The sequence below is a fragment of the Colletotrichum siamense genome, assembly GCF_013390195.1.
Source record: "Colletotrichum siamense strain Cg363 chromosome Unknown KSG_Cg363_contig04, whole genome shotgun sequence".
NCBI classification, from domain to species: Eukaryota; Fungi; Ascomycota; class Sordariomycetes; order Glomerellales; family Glomerellaceae; genus Colletotrichum; species Colletotrichum siamense.
This window is the reverse complement of record NW_023501017.1, coordinates 764,190-785,108: the sequence shown is the minus strand read 5'-3', so window position 1 is coordinate 785,108 and position 20,919 is coordinate 764,190. Positions and strand designations below refer to the sequence as shown.

Below are 20,919 nucleotides of genomic sequence, written 5' to 3'. Positions count from 1 at the left end.
TGACTTCCCGGTCGCTGATTATCTCGGTAGCTTCCTGTGTCGGAACCGTGCGAATCGGTTTTTTTCTCGTGCGGAAAATCGAACTCCACGAATTAGGAACCAGCGGCGGTGATTTAGAGAAAGATGTTGTTTAGACATGGCGAGAATAATATCATCCGAACTGCCGGTGGGATATTTGAGTTCAAATTCAAGCCGAACGATGACGCGTCTGGTCTGAGTCCACAATTTCGTTGAATTCATCTACCGGAGATATTTAAACTTGTCGTTCGGCTCCCACACTTGCTTCGGCACCACAGCGAGGTTGCGCTTCCGACTAGTCGCTGGCGGTATGGGAACAAGCAAGGAATAAGCGTACACGAGAAACCTCTTGTTATGACCTTGCTGTGTGATTCTGTACATCCAATGGGCTGCTGTAGTTGACCGCGCTGCAAAAGATTGATAGAATCTTTTCGTATGCGCTGATTCTGGTCGGTTACAACTTGCGCTATTAGCTAGGTAAAACCAATAGCATTGATCGTGTTGGCGAACATTGGTTGGATGGAACCCAGCAGCTCACGCAGGACAGTCCGCCAGCAGTCGATGGGATCATATGACGGTAAAGTGTTGCATTTCGATAGCCGATCCGTTAGTTGTAGAGTACAGTTGTCATAACTTACCGGAGATACAAAAACCAGCCTCATGTATACTTTTGAAGAATACTTGGCACGGAGTTCTGTCCGTCTTGGCTCCAACATTGACTCGTGTCCCGCTGCCCGCGGAACATAGGAAAGGCGAATGGGAGGGATCGTTCAATTCAATCCACAACTCACGCCGTTACCTAGTACGAGCCCCGGGTAAGCAGCAGCTCACGATTCACAATTATCCTCTCCTAGATTGATGCAGAATGCGGAGCTCCGTTGAGACGGCGCACTTAGATTGACTCATGTGCCGCTACCCCCGGAGCATAGGAGAGGGGAATAGGAGGAGTTGTTCAACCCAATCCACAACTCACGTCGTTATCTAGTACGAGCCCCGGGTAAGCAGCAGCTCACGACTCACAATTATACTCTCCTAGACTGACGCAGAATGCGGAGCTCCGCTGAGACAACGCAGATAGATTGGTACAACTATGAAGATTCTCATCGAGACGTGTAAGCCGCCTACATGAAAATTATTTAAGGCCTAGATGTCGCCGCTGTTGATGTGAATGAACTCTCCTCTTCAACCCAACCATCTTACCATTACAAGCAAACTATCAAGGTAAACGACAAGTCCTTGACTGATCGGGCACTCTAGATGGCTAACATCAATTCCTCAGACTCCTCGAAACTACTTTACATACTCTCCGCTTAAGAAGCACTCTCAAGTAATACTCCTGCTCATGTAAACATCGCCGCTCTAAATGTTGATTGTGCTGACATTCTCTCAAGGCCGAAAATGAAGTTCTTCGCCTTTCTTGCCGCCATTGCGCTCTCGGCTGGTGTCGCCATGGCATCCCCGAATCCAATCGATACATCGGTCAAAGTCCCCGGGCTTCTCGACGCCCGCCAAGATGGCACCTGCTGCGACTGCCCCGATGGCCACAGGGCCTGCGGTGGAGCCTGCTACAAGGAGCCTAAGTGCTCGTAGAAAAAATGCTGGATGCGCAGCACGCCAGTCAACTGGTCATGCTGGCCCTCGACGTTGCTAGACTTCGGATGTCATCTACAGGATAGTCCCGGAGGTGCACACTGGATCAAGGTACGGGTGAGAAAACAGCGTTGACCATTTTCGAGATTGTGTAGCTTCGTTGTGCACAAATACTCGAAAGGCAATAAAAATACTTCCAACGCGACTTGAGAACGACGTGAATTTGAATGAATTATATGGGAATTACAAAAATGTGATGACTAGGTTTGTAGGAAAACCATTTGCGCATGGAGGATTGTAAATAGCAGTAAAAAGCAGGTGATGTCGGTGACGGCGGCACCGCGCAATGCACTGGTGTGCAAGCCAAGCTTCGTTGGGAATTGTTGAATGTGTGCAGAGCCTCTAAGTTGTTGCCGCGCGAAGTCGAACGAGGCCTCGTTATATCGTAGATTCCAGCTGTGTGGTTGAATATGATTTGCACAGTGACACCCCACGAATGTCCACTTGGGACGAACCATGTACCCTTGGTAGCAATCCCCGCCCCTGGTGCCAGGTCAGCGCTTAAAGCTAGACGGACTTTAATCTGGACGGAAGAACGCCGTCTCGTTTACCTGGGGCTGTATTGCGATTGCCAATTGGCCGCCTATCACAGCACCTCCAAACATAAGATTTGGGATGCGTCGTACTTGACATTTTCGTCCTGACCTGGACTTCTAGATAATCTCGTCTATCCTGGTTGAGACCTCCACTTTTGTGCGGCAATCAGTAGCGGTATATGCTCCGAGAACTTCAATGTGAATAGAGGGCTCGCCACTTTGGGTTGCAGTCTTTCTATTCTTCATCGTTGCTGACTAAATATCATCCCAATTTTGTCCACGCAGTGGCTTCAATACTTTGCTGTCGATGATAATCGCTCGGGTGATGATCTGTCTGACTTAATGTTGACAGAACAGTCTTTTGTCCATCATTATTCATGCGCGTGATCCCCCATGCGGCGACTGGCGAAATTGTTTGCAAGTGGATCTGATGATTTAAGGTTGTTTTTGGGGTTCGAATTTGGTTTGTTATGATCCGCGCTGGCCTAGAGATATTTTCCCGAATAATTGGTATTTACGAAGGCTTCGTATGGGTTAGTGTGGGGTCCCCTCGCTTTCGCCGAGAAGTGTGTCGTTGACAGTGAGATTGGTTCCATTAAAAGGGCTGAAGGGATGACTCGAGTAGCGTATTGCCGTACGGACCCTGGATGGCCTCCGCATCCGCATCCGTATTGCTCGCAAAAGCCCGAAGAAACTGCTTGTTCCCAGATTTTTCTAGACACATCCAGAGATCCCGAAAAAATACATGCAAGTCACTGCGGGTGATGTCAATGATGGAAGCTCTTCCGAATAGCCTCGGGAGAACCGGACACAAAACAGGGCAGTCTCGGCAGGTCCATCGGGGTCGGAAGACTCGCACCTTCCCGCGTAAAGGCCGTCGTACTTGTCCGCGTATCTGGTGACGGCAGGGATCGCCAAGGCGCTAAACCATCAAAAGGCAGGGTCTCACAGCCATCACCCCTTCCGCTTCCGTCACCTCGTCAGGCACCTAATTAAAGTTTTCCCACTTCCACGACCGCCGCATCAAAAGAATCTCCTTTCCCGTCCTCGCCGACTTCACTTCATCAACCTACGCGACTCCTAGTACCTATCGATTGAACGTCATCTATCGCTGCATTGCAGTCACGAAGGACACGGCGTTGACGATTGCTGCCGACGCATTGCATTGATACACGCCACCCACAGCCTCCGTCCGACGTCGCCCGCAATGGCCGATCCACCCGCCGCCAACGACGGCATCGTCGGCCGCGTCCGGGGCGCCTCGCTTTCCATCATGAATGCCAACCCTCAGCTCGGAATGTGGCAGGCCGCTGGAACTGCCATCGCCCAGGCACCGAACCTCACGGAATTACGCGACGAAAACTCTGGCGGTGACAACATCGCTTTCAATTCCCAGGGCCACTCAGCCCGTTTTGCGAGACAGGAGCGCGACGGCGAGCTTGCCCTTGTGAGGTCATCAACAAGGACCGGGTCTATCGCCACCGAGGGACAGCCTGCATTCAAAAGTGTTTTCAAGGATGGTGACAAGCCAGATGAGAGACATGAGGGAGAGGCCGACGAGGCGAGGGTTCTCATGGGGGATGACCAAGCTAACGGCAGCCCCGACCCAAGGCAGCAATTTCAAAGACGCCAAAGTCTGTATGAGAAGCACATGGCCAAGGAGAAGGCCCCATGGCAAACGACTGTCATCAATGGATTGAAGGCTTTTTGGAAGTTTTTCCTCACACCATCGGGGTTCATCATCACAATCTACTGCCTGAACATCGTGGTTAGTTCTCATGTCATCTTCTCGTCAATGCAGCCGGCTAACTTGCTCATAGGCTTGGGGCGTACGTTTCACTCACACAACCCAATCTCGTCGCAACTCACTCACAACTCACAGGCTATGCTATTTTTCCTCCTTATCAACGCAGCGCCCGCCATGAACTATCCTTCCGCCGACGACAATAACTCACCCCGCAAGAAATGGCTGGAAATCGACAGTCAGATCCTCAATGCCCTCTTCTGCGTTACGGGTTTCGGCCTTGCACCATGGCGTTTTCGAGACCTGTATTGGTTTATCCGTGCAACAAATTTCAAAGATCGCGAAGCCATGCGAAGGCTAGCTGCGCAAAACAAAGGCTGGTTCCGACCACCAGCCTGGACTTTCGAGGACGAAAAGGGCCGCACGCCAACTTTTACGAATCAGACAGCACCACCGACGGCACTTTGGAAGCTTGGGTTCACGATCTGGATGATGGTGCTCAACACGCTACTGCAAGCTGTACTATGCTACTTCATGTGGGGTTACAACCGTATCGACCGTCCCGTGAGTGTTTCCCAGATAAACTGGCAAGCTCGACTGCAATGTGTCTGAAATGCCTCCCTGAAAGCTAAGTGAACTAACACTGTTGCAGTCATGGGCCACCGGCACCTTCATCGGACTTGGCTGCGGTGTCGCAATGATGGCTGGCGTCATGTCGTGGTGGGAAGGCCGTAAGGTGAAGAAGATCGAAGGCCCGCAGGTCGAGGTTGTTCAGGAAGTATGATGCGGCTATCACACCATCCACGGATGTTGTCGTCATAGGTTAGGACGATTCGACAACAGGATAGAGCTTTGTTAACGCGAGGGCTTGGCGTTTGGAGTTTCATCAGAATCCATACAACAACAGTAGAAGCAGGCGCCTTCATTGGTGCTGCGAACTGTCATAGAACACTAATCATATTCATAGAAACAGTGATAATGAGTATCTGGCTCACTATCATTTTCGTACATGGTGCATATTGTGGCTGAAAGGCTCAAACCTTTCAACCCTTTCATTCTTTGCATTAACGTGCTGCGTAAGAGTGGAGAAGTGCATATACGTGCAAGATAGACGCCGCTGGATGAGAAGTCAGAACAGCACACTGGGAAACTCGCTTGATTACTGAGATATTGATGCATTCTGATGCAGTTGTGGTGATGCGGGCTGGTAGTTCTCGGTTCGGGTGATGTTGCAGGCTTCCATGGGACTGCGGTTCCACGTCCAATGTCTTATTGCTGTAGCCCAAACACCTCAGACGGCGTTGCTTCCTGTTTTGTTTTGATCATCATCGTAGTGGACACGAGCGTGGTTCTCCATTGAGTGAAGAACCTCAAGGTCATGAAACTATTGGACCAGAACCAGCAGTCTGTAAATACGATGCATTACGTGGAACCGCTCATCTAGTAACAATAACGAACACGTATATTATTTTCAGACCACTTGAACTGAAGCAGATGGGGTTCCAATTTCCATTCACATGCAACCGTGAGATTGTACGTGAACATGCTGACATTCTCGGCCCTTTCCAGTAATGAGTAGTCTGCCGGCATGTGTGTTAGGGTGGCCGGGAAGCACAAACATAGTACGCAACTGAGTGTCCGCTTTCTTAAGAGGGTGTCTTGCACCATACATCCGGTTCAAGAACTTCAATTAGGATGAACTGCCACCAAGAGTGGGAGTGTATCAACCGAGGGGCCGAGAAGAGAAATTGCAATCATACGGGTGCCATTATGTCGCCGGATTAATCGAATTCTCAACACCGGGTGTATCATGTGCATCTGGTGCTTCCCGAAAGTTCGGCACCTGGTCAGTAGGAATGGCAATGTGGCATCTCGCGAAGTGCCGTCTTGGAGGATCGACCCGTACGCCAAGTTCTGATGCCAAGATCACACGCGGTTCCACCTGCTGAAACGAAACTCATATTGACTTGGGGCATCGCCTCATTCCGGACAAACATGAATCGTGCTTGCCGTGTTTGCAGTATCAAGAATTGAGAAGCGTAAGGACTGTTGGCTCATGGAACTTTCCTCGCCAGTCTGGAATTTGATACTGTGATACTCCAAAGCGGACATTCGCGGCATTGGGAAAATTCTCGTATCTGCCAAGAAAACTCACAGCCTGACATCCCGCACCCGCCGGCCGAACAGACGGCGATGTTCGCGTCGCATCGCGGGTTCCTCGTCGTCGGAACGCGCAATAATTGGACCCTGATTCTCGGCGCGGCAGCCCCAGCCGAAACCAAGGCCCCAAACCATAAACAACGCCGCTTTCTTCAGACGATGGCGACGCCTCCAGTCCTACGCTGACCATCTGACAATGCTGTCTGCGCTGCTGCGATGTGTTGTCTGATCCGAACTTTCCGTGACAAATTATGCACAACCGATTGCGACCACGAGGGCAGATACGCTACCTGATGCTGCCCGTTTAGGGGAGGAGGCTTATGTTTATCGCCAAAGGACTGGACGAAGGACCCTTGCCGTCGCGAACTTTGTGCGAGCTGCCGCCTGAGAGCGGTCCAGTCGGGTGCGTCTCCTTGTTTCGAGGCGCTTCGGCCGCTGATCGACGCTGCCGATATGCCAACGCAGCTACATGAACTCACCGCTCGGCCCCTGCCAGACAAGATATTTGGCAGCGGCACCCTTGATAAGCACCCGTTCTCGGGAAGTAAGAATCACGCCGTTTGCTCCTCCAAGATTAAGGTGTTGCCGCAGCACGCACCCGTCGCACTACAGCCGGACCATCGACGGAGCAGGTCGAGCCGGGAGGGGGTTCTGGGGTACGGGCAGAGTGCGAACTGGGTTGGGTTTATTTTAGAGTTTATCCTCCGATCTTGGCCTTGAGTGCTGTCGATCCGGAGTGATCCGTGGGCTGGGTTGTGTCGATGCGCCCACCCGGCGGAGATATGGGAGGGCCGTCTGGTCCGTGGATTCACTAATTATATCGCGGGAGCCAAAAAGCCAAGCCTGGAAATCGAGCCTCAGCTGCCAAGACCCCGAATCGAACTCTTTAATGGAAGATGGACTGCCGCGCCTCGCTAGGCTAGAAGATGAGGGTTTTCATGCTCGAAGAGTATGATCGTGAACATGCTCTGTTGGTGATCCGGGCAAGCCGACGAGGCAGACAGGTAGCGCAATCTCTTGGCTTCATCAGTAGACCTGGAACTTTGCGTCGTAAGTGAGGCTTTCCAGCAGGCCAAGGCGAAGAAGTCTCCCGCCGGCAACCACACGCTCCAGTGATGTCACGGAACCCGCCAGTCTCTCCGACTGGGGAATGGTGCCGCTCTCTTCAAACGCGAACAAAATTCCAGATGCGATCTTGTTGCGCTTTTGCGACAAAATAACCCCGTTCTTCAAGTTTATTCTTCCATCCCGCCTTTAAACGGGGGCTACTGCAAGCTGCACGCTCGTCGGGTATCGACGAACCTCACATCCACCAAACATGCTCAATAACCTCGCACGTGTCGCAGGTTGCTGGCCAATTACACGTAGCGCCTTGGCAGGGAAAATAAATCTCTACGGCGCGCGCGCGGGGTTGAGGCTGTAAAGACGCATACTTTCCCCCCTAGAGCCTTTGCCCCGTGGCGGCGGTAGGGTTAAGCTTCATCACTGCCGCCGTCTCGAATGCGAAACCGAATAAGGTGGTCCAATCAGGTTTGCGAGATCTGATGTCTTGTTTACCCAAACCGGCCAGCTGCGGGCTAGGGTGAAAATCATTGGACGAGGCCGAGATCGTGAGCAAGCTTCGAGTTCGGGGACCAGAGAGGACGCGTATCTTGGATTTGGCGAGAATTATGCCAAGATCGTGAGCGAGTGATATAAATTGGACTGATTGCTCCATTGTCATTCACGTCATTACAGCCCCTCATCAGTTCGACAACTTTATTCAGCAAACATCACCAACGATACCCAGACAGATCTCCTCAAGGCCATAAGCAAGTAGGTGACCATCACTCAACCAAGAATCCCATGCTAACAGTCACACAGTGAAGTTCACCCTTCTCTTCTGGTTTTTCCTCCTCGGAGCTGCCAGCGTGTACGCGAGCACTTGCACTGCCTCGCCTCAAGGAAACCTCGATCGCCGTTCTGAACAAACTTTCGCGCGCCAGGCACAGCGAGAGTGTCGTTCTGCCGGTGGTAGCCCGAAGGGCAACAACAACCGGCCTGCTTGCGATTTCAGAGGCGATCCCCCGAGGAACTTCAACAATAGGAGGTTTCAAGTCACGGTGTCAGACAATGGGCGCAACAGGAACGTGAACGCGAGATGGTCCTGCAGACGCTGATGGCGGGGCTCACACGTTGATGATGAGGAACAACGATGACGACGACGGAGTGAAGGGGATGTAAGCGCAAAGAGACATGGCCTTGAGATTGGTAACCAGGAGTCTGGAGCAGAGGGCATTGACGAATGTTGGAGTTAGGGAGAGAGTTTGACGCACCTTGGCTGGCATTGAAAAGCACGAGGAAGTTGTACTAGAATGGAGCGTGTAGGGGGCATCGGAAGATGTTGTCGCTTGACGAGGGTGTGGTTATGGTTGTGGATGTGGATAGCTGTGGATGCGGATGACGAAAATAAGTTGTGAAAAGAATTTGTGAGGAATGTCGCGAGAGATACAATTGCTCTAACTTCTACTCATGTCAACACGAACGTTTTACTACCATTCACATCGATGATATCACTCAGACATGTATGCGAAGACGCGGACAAGATATCAGATGTTACGAAGACGGAGAATATGTGATGCATCGAGGACCACAACCCTGGTCTCGCCGGCTAAAAATTAGTACAACAGCGCCCACGTTGAAATGCGATAACGGAGTTCCGTCAAGATGGGTCTTGAAGGACGTTCTCAAATGGCAACGGTTCTATCGTGAAGAGATGTAGTTGCAGTTACACCAATCGCGGATTGGACTGGCTTAGCCAACAAGCGTTCTGCCGCTAATTCAGCCGCCTGCGCGAGAACGACAGGGGTCGCATTTGCCTAATCCAGCATCCCGGTGGGCAGTTGGCGCAAAATAAGCGACATATCTCAAGCAAACATGCCAACTCAGCGGCGAAGCACCAACAACTGGGTTGAAAATTCATGTTTGCATCACAGTCGCATCATGTCTTTTCTTGAATTCTCCCTTTGCGCTAATTCTTCAGGGTTCCCAGCTGTTGAATCGACTAGCGCGGGCCGCTAAAAGTGGCCCGTGCCATCGCCACCGCACGTCACTGAGCTTCCTCCGACTTCAAATCCCCGCCACTTTCCACTTCCAAATCAATAACCTCAACATCTCCTTTCACATCACCAAAGGCAGAGCAGTCGTTTCACGATGAGCTTCTCACAGTTATCTCTGGCTGCGGCCTACGTCGCCTCAACCTACGGCACCTATATCGCCCTCTCGCCTCCAAATCCGCGACCCGCCGACGCCCCTCCGACGACCGACCAAAAGGGCCAACCAATCCGCGACTCAATGCACATGTGGAAGTTCACCCACAACCACTTCGCCAAGTTCATGATCATCCCCTTTGCCCTCCTTTCTTCTCACGCTGCATCCCTCGCCTACAAATATCCCAACCTGCCGGCAGCTCTGCTCGGCCACGGCGCGCAGAACCTCAACAAAGACCTCATCACATGGTCCCCCTCCACGGCCATCCCGCTCGCGCTGCTCTTCTTCGTTGGCGTCCCACTGCGTCTCATCCCTTACCGCCACCTCGGCAAGAACTTCACGTTTGCTCTGACGAAGCCGAGCGGGCTGCGGACCACGGGGATTTATGCGTATATGCAGCACCCGAGTTACACTGCCGTTGTAGTGCTTGTGCTGTGCAACATTGCCCTGCTTGCGAGATTGGATGGGGTGCTTGGATGCTGGATTCGGCCGGACATGGTGAGGACCTTGACGGGGGTCGAGATGGCGGGCCTGGCTATTGGGGGTTGCTTGTTTTTGACTGGGGTTGGAACGAGAGTCGTGGAGGAGGAGGCCATGTTGAAGGAGGAGTTTAAGGAGGATTGGGTTAGGTGGCATGCGAAGACGGCGAGATTTATTCCTTGGGTCATTTGAGACGACATCACTTCCCCAGACAGATATATCAGATGAGAATTATAATCAAGTCGTAGCCTTGAATTGATCAAGCGAATTGCTCGACTGTGGAATACGGGCACCCAAACTGACTGACGTACTCCAGATAACAAATCGAATCGTGACGCATTACTTGCGGCAATCAGTGAGGCGAGCTCACAGTGGGGATTAGGGTGGGGACGTCCAACCGAAGGTTCATGTGAATACATCGCATTTACTTCATGGAGAAGACAGACATATGGAAGACTACCGACATGGCCATACAGGGACAGCCTTGCTGCCTCACGAGAAAGTCTTATCCAATGGCGGTGTCGGGAGAGCTGCCTCGATGGGCTTCTCAGCCTGCAACAACGCCTCGGCGCATTCGTGAAGCAACTCCTTGGCCCTGTCAGATTCGAGATACTTCTTCGCCTGCGTCTCAATCTCAAGGACCTTCGCTGAGTCGTCCATCTGGATATCAACATCTCCCCGACCGTCTTTATTGCTTGCCTCCCACACGTTTTTGTCAATGATGTACTCCGGAAGTCCGTCGCCAACGTTGAAACGCCAGTACTTCGGAACTTGGCTCCTTGGCGCGAAGTTATTGATGAGCGAGCGGAAAAGCGTGTTGATGACTTCAGTGTTGGTGGCGAGTGACGCGAAGCCCTCCACGATGGCTGCTGGGTTCTTGACATTTGCCCAGCTTAACTCGATACGTGGCAGTATGCTGGCGATGGGGACACCGGTTCCAATGCTCAAGAAGCAGGTGGTATCGCGAGCCGGGCCGAACACGGCGAGAACTTCGTTCCAAACCCTGTCATTGGTAAACATGAGACACAGAATACACTAGGGAAAGCCTCAACTTACCAGCCAAGTGGGTTGTTGGCCTGTAGGCCCCCGTCCACAAACGTGTATTTTCCAACGGTGATATCCTTGAAGTACGAGGGTGCCGCAGAGGTCGCTCTTGCTGCTTCCCAAATAGTTATGTTGGGCAGCTCATTGATTTCGTCTGGATTGACATAGGAGCGTAGTAAGACAGGCGGGCGTCTGTTGCTATCGGCCCTACTAACTGCGGTCACGAACCTGGATTTGTTAATTGTGCGAATACTTTCACAGGGGACCTTCGAACTTACACTCTGCAGGAATCTTCTTTCTCATCGATGCCATCCTCTTTGAGAAGTTCTGTATTGCCATCGACGGGCTTTCCAAGGTGTTTCTCGAGGTACTTCTTAACAAGTTGCTTGATGAGGGTCTCCAACTGACTCGAGTCGTATTTCTCTCCGTCCCAGCCAGCTTCAAAGGCCTTCTCCGCGCTTTTTATATTATTCCAAAGCTTAGTAAGTGGGTTATAGCCTTCCGGAGGCGGAGGGAAGATTTTGGGCATGAGCGTTTTGTACTCTTGGATACACTCTGCCACAGTCATCTTCAATCGCCCCAACATAATTGCGATGAATCTGAATGAAGGCGTGATGTCAGTCGTGTCCTCAGGGTATAGCGGAGTAGGCTACCTACCCTCCGGTGCTGGTACCACCTATAATATCGAACACTTCGCAAGGCTTCTCGGTGTACCTTTCACCATAAGTTGCGGTCATCACCTGGTCCAGGATTGTAAGAGCCGCGAGTCCACGGACTCCGCCGCCGTCTAGAAGATGTCAATACCCTTGAAGCCGCTTGCAAATATCGAAGCATGCTTCACAGGCAGGACGCGTCTGATGCAGAACGAAATGTGGGCTCACCTAAGGCCAACACACGAAGACGTCGCTTGCCCTTCGTGTCCACCCTCGTGGCATGGAATAGGGTCTCGGGAAGCGTCACAGAGTGTGCAATGTCTGGGTACAATTGCTTGTTCATGTCGCCTATGATGTTCTGGAACTGCAAAGTCTGCGCTTTGATGGAATCGTAATTCACGGGCTCCTTCTCCTCTGTACTGGTGTCAGCATGCATACGAGAGTGTGGGAAGAACAGCATCAGAGCTTACCACTTCGACCAAGTTCAATGACAAGGTGACCCTTCTGCGCATATAAGGCCCAGTCCAGATATTGAGCGCAAATTCGGACACCAAGAGTATTACCCGGCTATCGAAAATGTCAGAATGGTCTTGGTAATAATACCTGCGGTCTGTTGAGATACCTCAATAGCTCTGAGCATGTCGTCATCCGCATGGAACACTCTACCGTTCAGCTAAGTATGGTTAGCGAAAGGTTCAGACGTCTTCAGGGACCGACTGCACTAACAGGCATATCCTCCGAACTAGCCTGCACGTTTATATGGCTCTCCCACACGAGGGTGATGCCACGTTTGACTCTGGGCTTGTCGGCGATCTCATCTTCGAAAACTGCTAGCTCAAACCAGGTCCACGTTCCGGCAGCTGGGTCTTTGCAATTCCCTTGATCATGAGACTCGGTATGGAGGTAAACCTTCTTGATTCGCTTAATGGTGTCAAGGTCAAGGGGCTGTCCACGTTTGTGTGTCAGCTCTGAATGAAGTATCGGGAGGAGATCAGGACGGCGCTGACCGGAGTGCGGAACCAATGTTCGTAATGAATATCGCTGTCATCGGATTTGACCGCCGCAGGTTCAGGAGACACAAGGGCATATACACCACTCGGAGCTTTTCTGGTGTCAACCATAGGGTAAGGCAGCGCCGCTTCCCATTCTTCTTGGTGAACAACAGCCATGATGATGTGTTTCTAGAAGTTTTAAGAAAGACTGATTTGATGTGAAGACTTTGCAGATGATAGACAGGCTTGTGCAAGTTGCGAAGTACGGAAATTGAGTGTCTATAAGTATCATTCAGTCGCAAGGACTCGGTCGCATTACCGGGTCTTGCTGAGTTCAATGGAGTCTAGAGAGCCGATGCCACCGTTGTGAGACAAGGCGCTGAACATCCAACCTGAACAAGTACCTCAGCCAGCCACAGAGTTAGAAACAGTCATTTCCAGCGCAGTAAAAGGCTTCGCAACTGAGAACTTGTGCTACAATTCCGTGGCATGGATGCATTCGTCTGAGGAATGGCTCCTCGTATGACCGCAGGAAAGGAACTCATCACACTTGGCTATCACTGGGGCGTTGAGCCTGACCGTGAGCAATCAATCATTTCATTTGCACGTCCGGTCTGTCACTAGTGGAATTCAAGGTTCAAGCCACAAAACCCGTGACAGTGAACACCAGTCTTATTCGCTCGGCACATGAACTGGTTTCAGACCAAAGATAGACTAAATGCTTAGTCTCCTCTCTACCTTCATGAAAGCACTCACTTCACGTGGGATTCCTCCTGTAAGGCTTGCAGCTAGACGGAATGCGTTGCCTACACCCATGTGCGACATCTCATCACAAAATCTACCGTATCCGCGGTCTGTCAACTACGGCTACGAAGGGCTGGCCCGCTGTAGTCGAGACATTTGTTTCATACATCTTCTCAGCCCCAGGTCTTAACAGCATGGGATTTGGTATTCATACCCCAATAACCATCATCATGTAGAGCGGTATTTTGTGCATTTGCATCAGTCTCTTTCGACAAGCCCATGTGTCTTTGACCGCCATCCAAAATCTCGATTGATAGATACTGAACAAATCAAGTCCCTTTCACCGTACTAACGGGAACTAAAAAGAGACGTTTGCAGAGATATAGACTCATTGGTAATCGGATATCGGAAGTGTGGACACCTTCGACCACGGCACAATATTAGCCTTTTCACAGGCGTCGAGTGCTTGACTGTTTTCGTTTCAATTACTCCTGTTCCATTACTTCTAAAACTTATTCGCTGAGTACATTATTCCTTACGTGAATCCCAATTGGTGACGGTGGCTTTAGGAACAATAGCCTCTTCACTATCATTAGTTGGCGGAACCTCGTTCCGCGTTTCAGACCCTTCACGGGTGTCAACCGCCGTGATCGTGGTTCTTCGTCCCGTGTGCCGACCGGATAAGTTCTGCATGGGGAATGATGAAGCCGTCATCCTCACATTCCCATTCTTGCCGCTGCTTCCGAGGACGTATCTTGTTTTGGAAGCTAAAGAGCCCAGTAGCGATGGGAAATGTTTCCTCAGAAACACCTTGAAGGCAGAGGTGCATCCACAGAAGATGGCGAGGTAAATCTCCAGGGAGTACCAGATAAGTGACTCGGCAAATTGCTGGTAGATTTCTTTCGTCGATGCCAGTTTTCGTACGTAGTAGAAACGCGTGCAGGCAGCTTCGGATCGTCAGCAGGATGAAGGAAAAGAGAAGGGCAAGGAGGATGGGGTGCTTGAGACATACCTGCAACGGAAACTATCCCAAGGGCAAATACGGCAGAAACCGCGATTTTCTGTCGCTGTGGCCGCAAGATTCAGTAACTAAACACAGCTCAAAGGTGGAAAGTCTCTTACTATGGGTAGCTGCAACGACCACACCATGGGTAAGGGGCACAGCCACAAGCACAGGTCTGTCACGACAACAATGGCTCCGGTCGCGTCCCAGAACTTTTGTTGCGTAGCCGCCGTCATGCAGTGTTCTCCAAATATCCTAAAGTTTCCTCCAAATGTCCAGAATATGGCAGGCGGGCTGCACTCGAAGATGGAAATGCCGGCGTGGGCGATCCCCGTCGCGATGATGACCGCCATCAATCCAAAGACTACCCATCGCATTCGTGGTCGGTGATCGAGACGCAGGTAAAACAGCAGCAGGGCTATCTTTACTAGCATCAAAGCGAAGGCGTAGAAGACTCGGGAAATCCAAAAGGACTGCATCAAGTCAGGGTCTCGAATGGTTTAAAGCGATAACGCGAGGATGAGGGGCGGGGGACGACGAACAAGTAACATGGGCTTCCAACTCTCCGGTGGAATATCGGCAACTGAGCACCGAGTTAGTTATGCTCGGGTATTCGCAGGACATCCCGTCTCTTACTAATGAGTCCGAGGCCATTAGAGACAGAAATGATAATGCATATCGACATGATAATTGTCGCGATCTGCGAGACGGTGTCAAGATAGTGTTTCTCGAATAAAGATCATAGTGCCTACGGTGCCAGCAACCATCACGACTATCACGATACATCAGCTATCGAACTTGGCTACGAAGGCACGTACTCGGCACATACTATCATCTGGGCCTCCCGATTTGGTGATGCCGTATCTGGAGTAAAGTCTGATCCCAATGACGAAGACAATGAAGATGATAAAGGAGGCATTGAATCCGATACAAGCCCTTTGAGTCATGTTGAATGCTGGCATGGGCGTACTCCTCGCCAGCTGACGACCTTGTGGGCTTTCATCCATGGTCGCGGCTGGACTGTGGGTTAACGAACCTGCGATCGATGGAGCCAAGACATTGGTTGAACTCAAGAAAGAGTGAACCCCAGAAAACTCTGGGGTCCATGTTTTTATCTATCCCATCTTGCTATTCGGACGAATACAGGTTTTCTCTTTCCGATGTCCCCGAACTGCCCAGGCGGGCGTGCTTCAGGATCATGAATCAAATGGTTACAGTGCTTACCGAGAAGAGAGCTGACAGCCGGCAGATTGTATGTACCCCTGCAGATCAGCAGAGAGGTAGGCATCTTTCGCCTATGAAGAGTGAAGATGCGAGTCATTCCGGCGGGTATTGGCTGATAAACGTGGTGGCTTGGGTCACTTGCATCATCTGAACTGCAGGCTCTCGTCTATCTGGCTATGACATGGGGTTGTCGTTCAATCTGACGGAAATTCATGAGATTCGACTTGTATTTGTCAACGCACAGAGCTATTGGAAGTGCACCTTTGAATCACGAGTCGATGACACTTTCAGCCATGAGGTGATTTCGACCATTTCTTCAGCCCGCCGGCTCATAGTCCTCGGTATCTTCAAAAACAGGATACGATCAATCAATCGTCGCACAGACCGGCTCTTGGCGCCCAGGGTCAGCTCCTGTCGATGCGACCCTACACGGGCAAAACAATATGGCATCTGTCCGCAGCGGGGTCTCTCCCGCGCGCCTGTCGCATTCCGGCCAGAAGGTTTTCCGTCACGAGTGATCTCCCGTAATCATATCAAGTGGGGGTGAGCTCGGGGTAATACTGCTGCATAGAGATTTCTTATCGAGCCTGTCTTCTGTGCATATTTGCATTGCATCCCGGGCGTCGGGTACGTGCAGCCAAACCCTAACAGTTCGTAGGGATGAACTGAGATATACTTCAATGTTAAAATCACGTCAGACTGTACACGGATCAACACCCCCACTGGCCGAAGCCGCTTTTCCCGCTGCGGTCCGCATATAAACAAGGTTCGATTACTATAACTCTTTACACCACCTCATACCTGTGCTCCATCGATAAGTTATGATTGAGAACAGCCAAGTCTTGCGTGTCGTAGGCTAATAGACCCATCTGCTTCATAACCATGATTGAGTTCGGGGAATACCGTTTATGAAGATCCCGGGGAATTGATCCGTGGAAATGGTGGACGGAGAACTTAGTAGCCGCGGAGAACATGGGGTCTCCACAAACTGCTTGTTAAAATGCTGTTCATGTTTCTTGAATTAGTTTGCACCGTGTAAGAATCAAAACCCAGAATCTCCAACGGAAAAATCAGCCATGATTGTGGAAAGAAGCCAGGGTTGCGGTTTCATTCTACAATGGCTAGTAATCACGATTTTGTTGTCGCCCGTGATGTATTATGTCGATAACAATTAAAGCAAGGACTTCAAGGGAGGAAAGCGCTTGGAGGCAAATTCGAGAAGAATTGTTCATTCAAGACCTGTGTAATCTTTTTGAAATGTCTGGGAGAATATGTATGGTGGTGTTTGTAGAGTGGCAGTAATAATTGAGGTAGTTGCTGAAATAACACACTGCGCAGCTTCTAGTAGGGGTTCCAGCCATGACGACAAGAATTGAGCCTCATATGCTGAGTGCCAGCAAATTTTCTTAATAGTAATTCTGCTTTTAGGCTGCCTACTTCCGGCTTGAAAACGCGGGGGAATTGCTAGATTGTTATTTTCTTCGTTCTATTACCGTCGCTCCTTCTGTCCTCGTCGCTCCTTCGAATCCGTGACGTCCTCAATGTTCCTAATTATTGTTCCGTTCTTGAGTATCGTGTCTATCCCCTACTAGAAAAGCTTTTATAAACTTTTTGCTTTCTATATGAAGTTTTTGTAATCGATCAATGAGAACTGCAACCAAAAACTTGGGCGGTCGCTTGCAGCAGAACGGCTGGTGTCGTTGTGAAAAAACCTCAATTGAACTCTGGGTGTTCTGGCCAGATGAAGTTTGACTTTGCACCTGGTCGGCTTCAACGTCTCAGCAGAACTCCTTAGTGGTAAGCCAAGACCGGTATTCCTATTTTTGTTTGGTGTTTTGACCTGACTTCAGACTGGGGGTCTATTTATGAGCACTGAAACACCAAAATCGAGCCAGACAAGCACCCATGCAACTATCTACGACGCGACCGCGACCGATAAGCCCGCTTTTTTATCAACAACCAGAAGTTCGACAATTGTTTCGCCGCCAGCACCTGTACCAAATTCAGACTTGGACCTAAAAATGTCTTCTCCTTATCACAAAGTTACGCATATGGACAAGATAAAAATGGCTACAACGCAAGCATTGAACGACCTCATAATGAAGGCCGACCGCAGTTTTGTTGTCAAATCAATCAAGCACAGTCAGTTATTCAGCTATTGCCAAGCTTGCCTCGAGTTTCGTGATGCAAAGTAAGTTACTATCGCCTTTGAGACCAGCAAACCTTTGACCTGCTAATCCCTTGCTTGTAATAGACCCACTGTGCAATCAGCAACCTCAACCGACACGCAACCTCATGAGCAGTGGCTATACGTCTATCACAAAGCACATCATTTCCAGTCTGGTCCGACGGCCGGTCTTCAAGAGACAGACTCCGACTCTGAAAGAAACAGCTGGTACCCCTGGCCCTTGCGCGAAAATGGCTCGCTCAGCAACGCCTAAGCAGAGGTCGAAATCACTCCTACCAGAACGAAGCCAAAAGCGAAGTGCCCCGGCTCGGGGTGACTGGCCAGACCCAAGCGATTATACAGACAAAGGCATATTTTTGCAAGAGGAGGTCCGTGAGATTTCAAACCACGACAAAATGCCCGAGGTCGACATCGGTTACGAGCCCAAAGTCGTCAGACATGGTGTTTCCGAGCACGTGGATCATGAGGATGTTGGCATGATCACATCGAACTGGGTTGTTTTCAAGTCAGAGGTGACCGCCCTGGCGCTGGAAGGTCTATATGGTTGTACCTCAGTAGTTCTCGTCTCCCGACGCGGAGCCTGGATCAGCCACATCTTCGAGGAGGATATGTCGTTCGAGCCGAAGTTCAGATATCGCGTCCTGGAAGACATGCATGAAGGTCTTCCTCCAAATCACCCTTCACACAGGCTTTTCCAATATGGCCTGGATGATCTGATCCGGAAACCGAGAAGGGGTAATGCCGGCGTCATGTTCGGCGATAACGAAGAAACTCCACAGAGCCTTGGAATGCGTGCCTTCATCGTGACACCTCGACCAAGGCCTCAACGGGAGCTCGGTAACGGCGAATTTCTCTCTGACAATGTTTTGATGCATAACACGATCATCAATAGAGGGCACGTCCTGTACCAACGATCCGTACAAAGACTCGCTCATAACCTTACTCAGACATACGGAGATATTGCCGTGGAAGTCATCGACTACGCTCCGGCAATGGTCCCTAACCGACTTTACCGAAAACTCAACGACCAAAACAGACGACATCACGCAGAAAGCCAGCGGGTAAACCGAGAGGTGGCAGACTATTTTTCGAAAGCGCTAGCAGTTACACCGCGAGGAAAGATACTGCTCCAATACCGGCCAGCAAAGACATGCGTTCAACGGGCCTCATGGCGCCTTTGGGTCGAGGAACAAGAAATCGGTAGCCGGACCGAGGAATGGACGCCCACATACGACCAAATCTTCCAGTCCGGAGGGCTCAATCAAAACCCTGTCCGGAGGCAGACATGCCCGACAACGTTCTCGCACAAGACGTCTATGGTGGGCGCACGGAGTTCCACCTTCACTTTCAGTGGCACTTCAGCAAGATGTCCCCCACATGATACGATAGGGGTGCGTTAGGAAAGTGAAAGATTACAAATTATGGGCGGGAAAAGAAAGATGGTACTCTTTGCTTAACGGTCTTGCTGTTGTGGTAAGAGGTCGAGGCAAGTGAGGTCTAGTCAGTATCAAACGCAGCTAGTAGTGAAGGACAAGAGCGTACCGAATGACCATGTCCAATTGCGTGCCGGCTCAGGTAGACTCTTCTTCAGAAACTGCTTGTAGATAAATCTCCTTGCATCTCAAGGATGTCAAAGTCTGTGATGATTGAAAGTTTCAAATTCTTTCTCTTCTATTCTATCATGAAAGATATTGCCGCAACACTTTGACCATGTGTAACACCGGCTGATCTACAGTCATCCACATCAGGCTCGCAAGGCAAAGCAGTGTGCATGTCTCGATAATGAAAACAAGCGCTGTAATTGGCCAAGGAGTCCCGGACCATGAACGAGCCAAAGGCCAACCCCAGACCTGCAGAAGGGGTTCGTGGACAAGATACAGAGAAAATGAGATGCGTCCAAGAAATTGTACCGCAGTGAATGACGAAAAAAGTGTCGAATTGGCCTTATTCTCCGTATCGCCCAGAGCATTTGGATACCCCCGGTGGTGTGCCACAGATACCTGTCGGACGAAATGCTGGAGAGAATGCCGAAACCCCAAGCCTCGTGACCACCAGAATCGGGGTAAGAGCATAGCCAGAGAGAAGCAAATAGAGAGACATATGGCATAAAACGACGCAGTATCGTCATCATAAGTCCTGGTCCATCAAGCACGGGTACCTTCGCGTTTTGCCATTGGCCGCCTTCCAGACGACCTGCATCATCCTGCTGCGTTTCGATCTCGTTGTCGTTGGCATCTCCCACAGCCAAGCCAAGCCCTGCAAGAAAGGCTACCATATCCCACCTCCCCCATATGGCGCAAAACGTCAGTAAGACTAGCAACAAGCCAGCTCTTCCAAAAGGCCTCGGACAGGGGACCAGCGCAGCAAGCACGGCAAACAGAACCATGGAGCACCGGAGCTCGGCCCCAATCGTCCACAGATGAAGGCCGTATGCCGATGCGGGTCGCAGCCCGGCTTCCCAGTTCCAAGGGTTCGCCAGCTCGCGTGCCACGAAGCCAAACCAGTCAGCTATCTGGGCACTCAGACTCGCAAGATGCGGCGGGGTGACAGGGTGAAAGTCACATCTTTGTGGTGAAGAAGATGTTACAGATGAAGTGTCAGAAGATGGAGAACACATCCCTTGCGCAGCGCGCTCGTAATAGCCCAACCAAGCAAGCACAAGGCTTGCTACGGTCAGGAGGATGCTCGGCGCCAGGAGCCTTACCGGACGTGTCAGGGCAGCGCCGGAAAGATACACCAGCAGCTTATCCCATTGCCGCCAGCGGGCATGGCACAGAGGGCCCACGCTGAGAACGTAGCCTGAGATGGCAAAGAAGATGGACACCATGGCTGGACCCGAATGCCGAATCAGTCGTATGACTGGGAGGGAGATCAACGATGAGTTTTGTGGTCCGTAGCCATTCAGTAGCCGCTTGCCCTCGAGCGCCATGGAGTAGTGATAGGTGTAGACGAGAATGGCTGCGATACCACGCAGGCCATCCAGGTATGAGGTGGCTATGCGTGAATTGCCAGACCGCAGTTGGGCCGGCTGTGTAGCCCGCGACGCGCCCAAAGGTCCTTCCATAGAGATTTCGGGCTCATACATGAGCGTTGCTAGCAAAAGCTTCCTAGAAATTTGAGAAAAGTGCTATGAAAGGTGTATGGTGAGGAAGTGCTCGAGATGTTGATCACATTCACCGGGAGGCTTGTCAGCAGGTTTAGACTCAACTAAACTTTTGACACTGTTTTCATTAT

At 50.9% G+C, this 20,919-nt stretch overlaps 4 protein-coding genes across 4 annotated transcripts; 3 read left to right on the top strand and 1 right to left on the bottom strand.

Annotated features, from left to right (window-relative positions):
* Positions 1-3,411: 3,411 nt before the first annotated feature.
* On the top strand, positions 3,412-4,732 carry CGCS363_v006134 (uncharacterized protein; the record flags this gene model as incomplete). The annotated part of the gene is made up of 4 exons (XM_036637983.1): positions 3,412-3,972; positions 4,025-4,033; positions 4,087-4,512; positions 4,601-4,732. 4 exons carry the CDS (start codon positions 3,412-3,414, stop codon positions 4,730-4,732), a joined length of 1,128 nt encoding a protein of 375 aa, XP_036496464.1.
* A 4,568-nt stretch (positions 4,733-9,300) lies between these two features.
* On the top strand, positions 9,301-10,029 carry CGCS363_v006133 (uncharacterized protein; the record flags this gene model as incomplete). The annotated part of the gene is made up of 1 exon (XM_036637982.1): positions 9,301-10,029. The coding sequence occupies one exon, from the start codon at positions 9,301-9,303 to the stop codon at positions 10,027-10,029; it is 729 nt and encodes a 242-aa protein (XP_036496376.1).
* A 3,769-nt stretch (positions 10,030-13,798) lies between these two features.
* CGCS363_v006132 (Satratoxin biosynthesis SC1 cluster protein 4) lies at positions 13,799-15,280 on the bottom strand (the record flags this gene model as incomplete). The annotated part of the gene is made up of 7 exons (XM_036637981.1): positions 13,799-14,217; positions 14,283-14,337; positions 14,393-14,746; positions 14,816-14,856; positions 14,910-14,973; positions 15,026-15,045; positions 15,103-15,280. 7 exons carry the CDS (start codon positions 15,278-15,280, stop codon positions 13,799-13,801), a joined length of 1,131 nt encoding a protein of 376 aa, XP_036496467.1.
* A 2,800-nt stretch (positions 15,281-18,080) lies between these two features.
* Positions 18,081-19,085, top strand: CGCS363_v006131 (uncharacterized protein; the record flags this gene model as incomplete). Its single annotated transcript, XM_036637980.1, has 1 exon — positions 18,081-19,085. One exon carries the CDS (start codon positions 18,081-18,083, stop codon positions 19,083-19,085), a length of 1,005 nt encoding a protein of 334 aa, XP_036496373.1.
* Between the last annotated feature and the right edge of the window lie 1,834 nt (positions 19,086-20,919).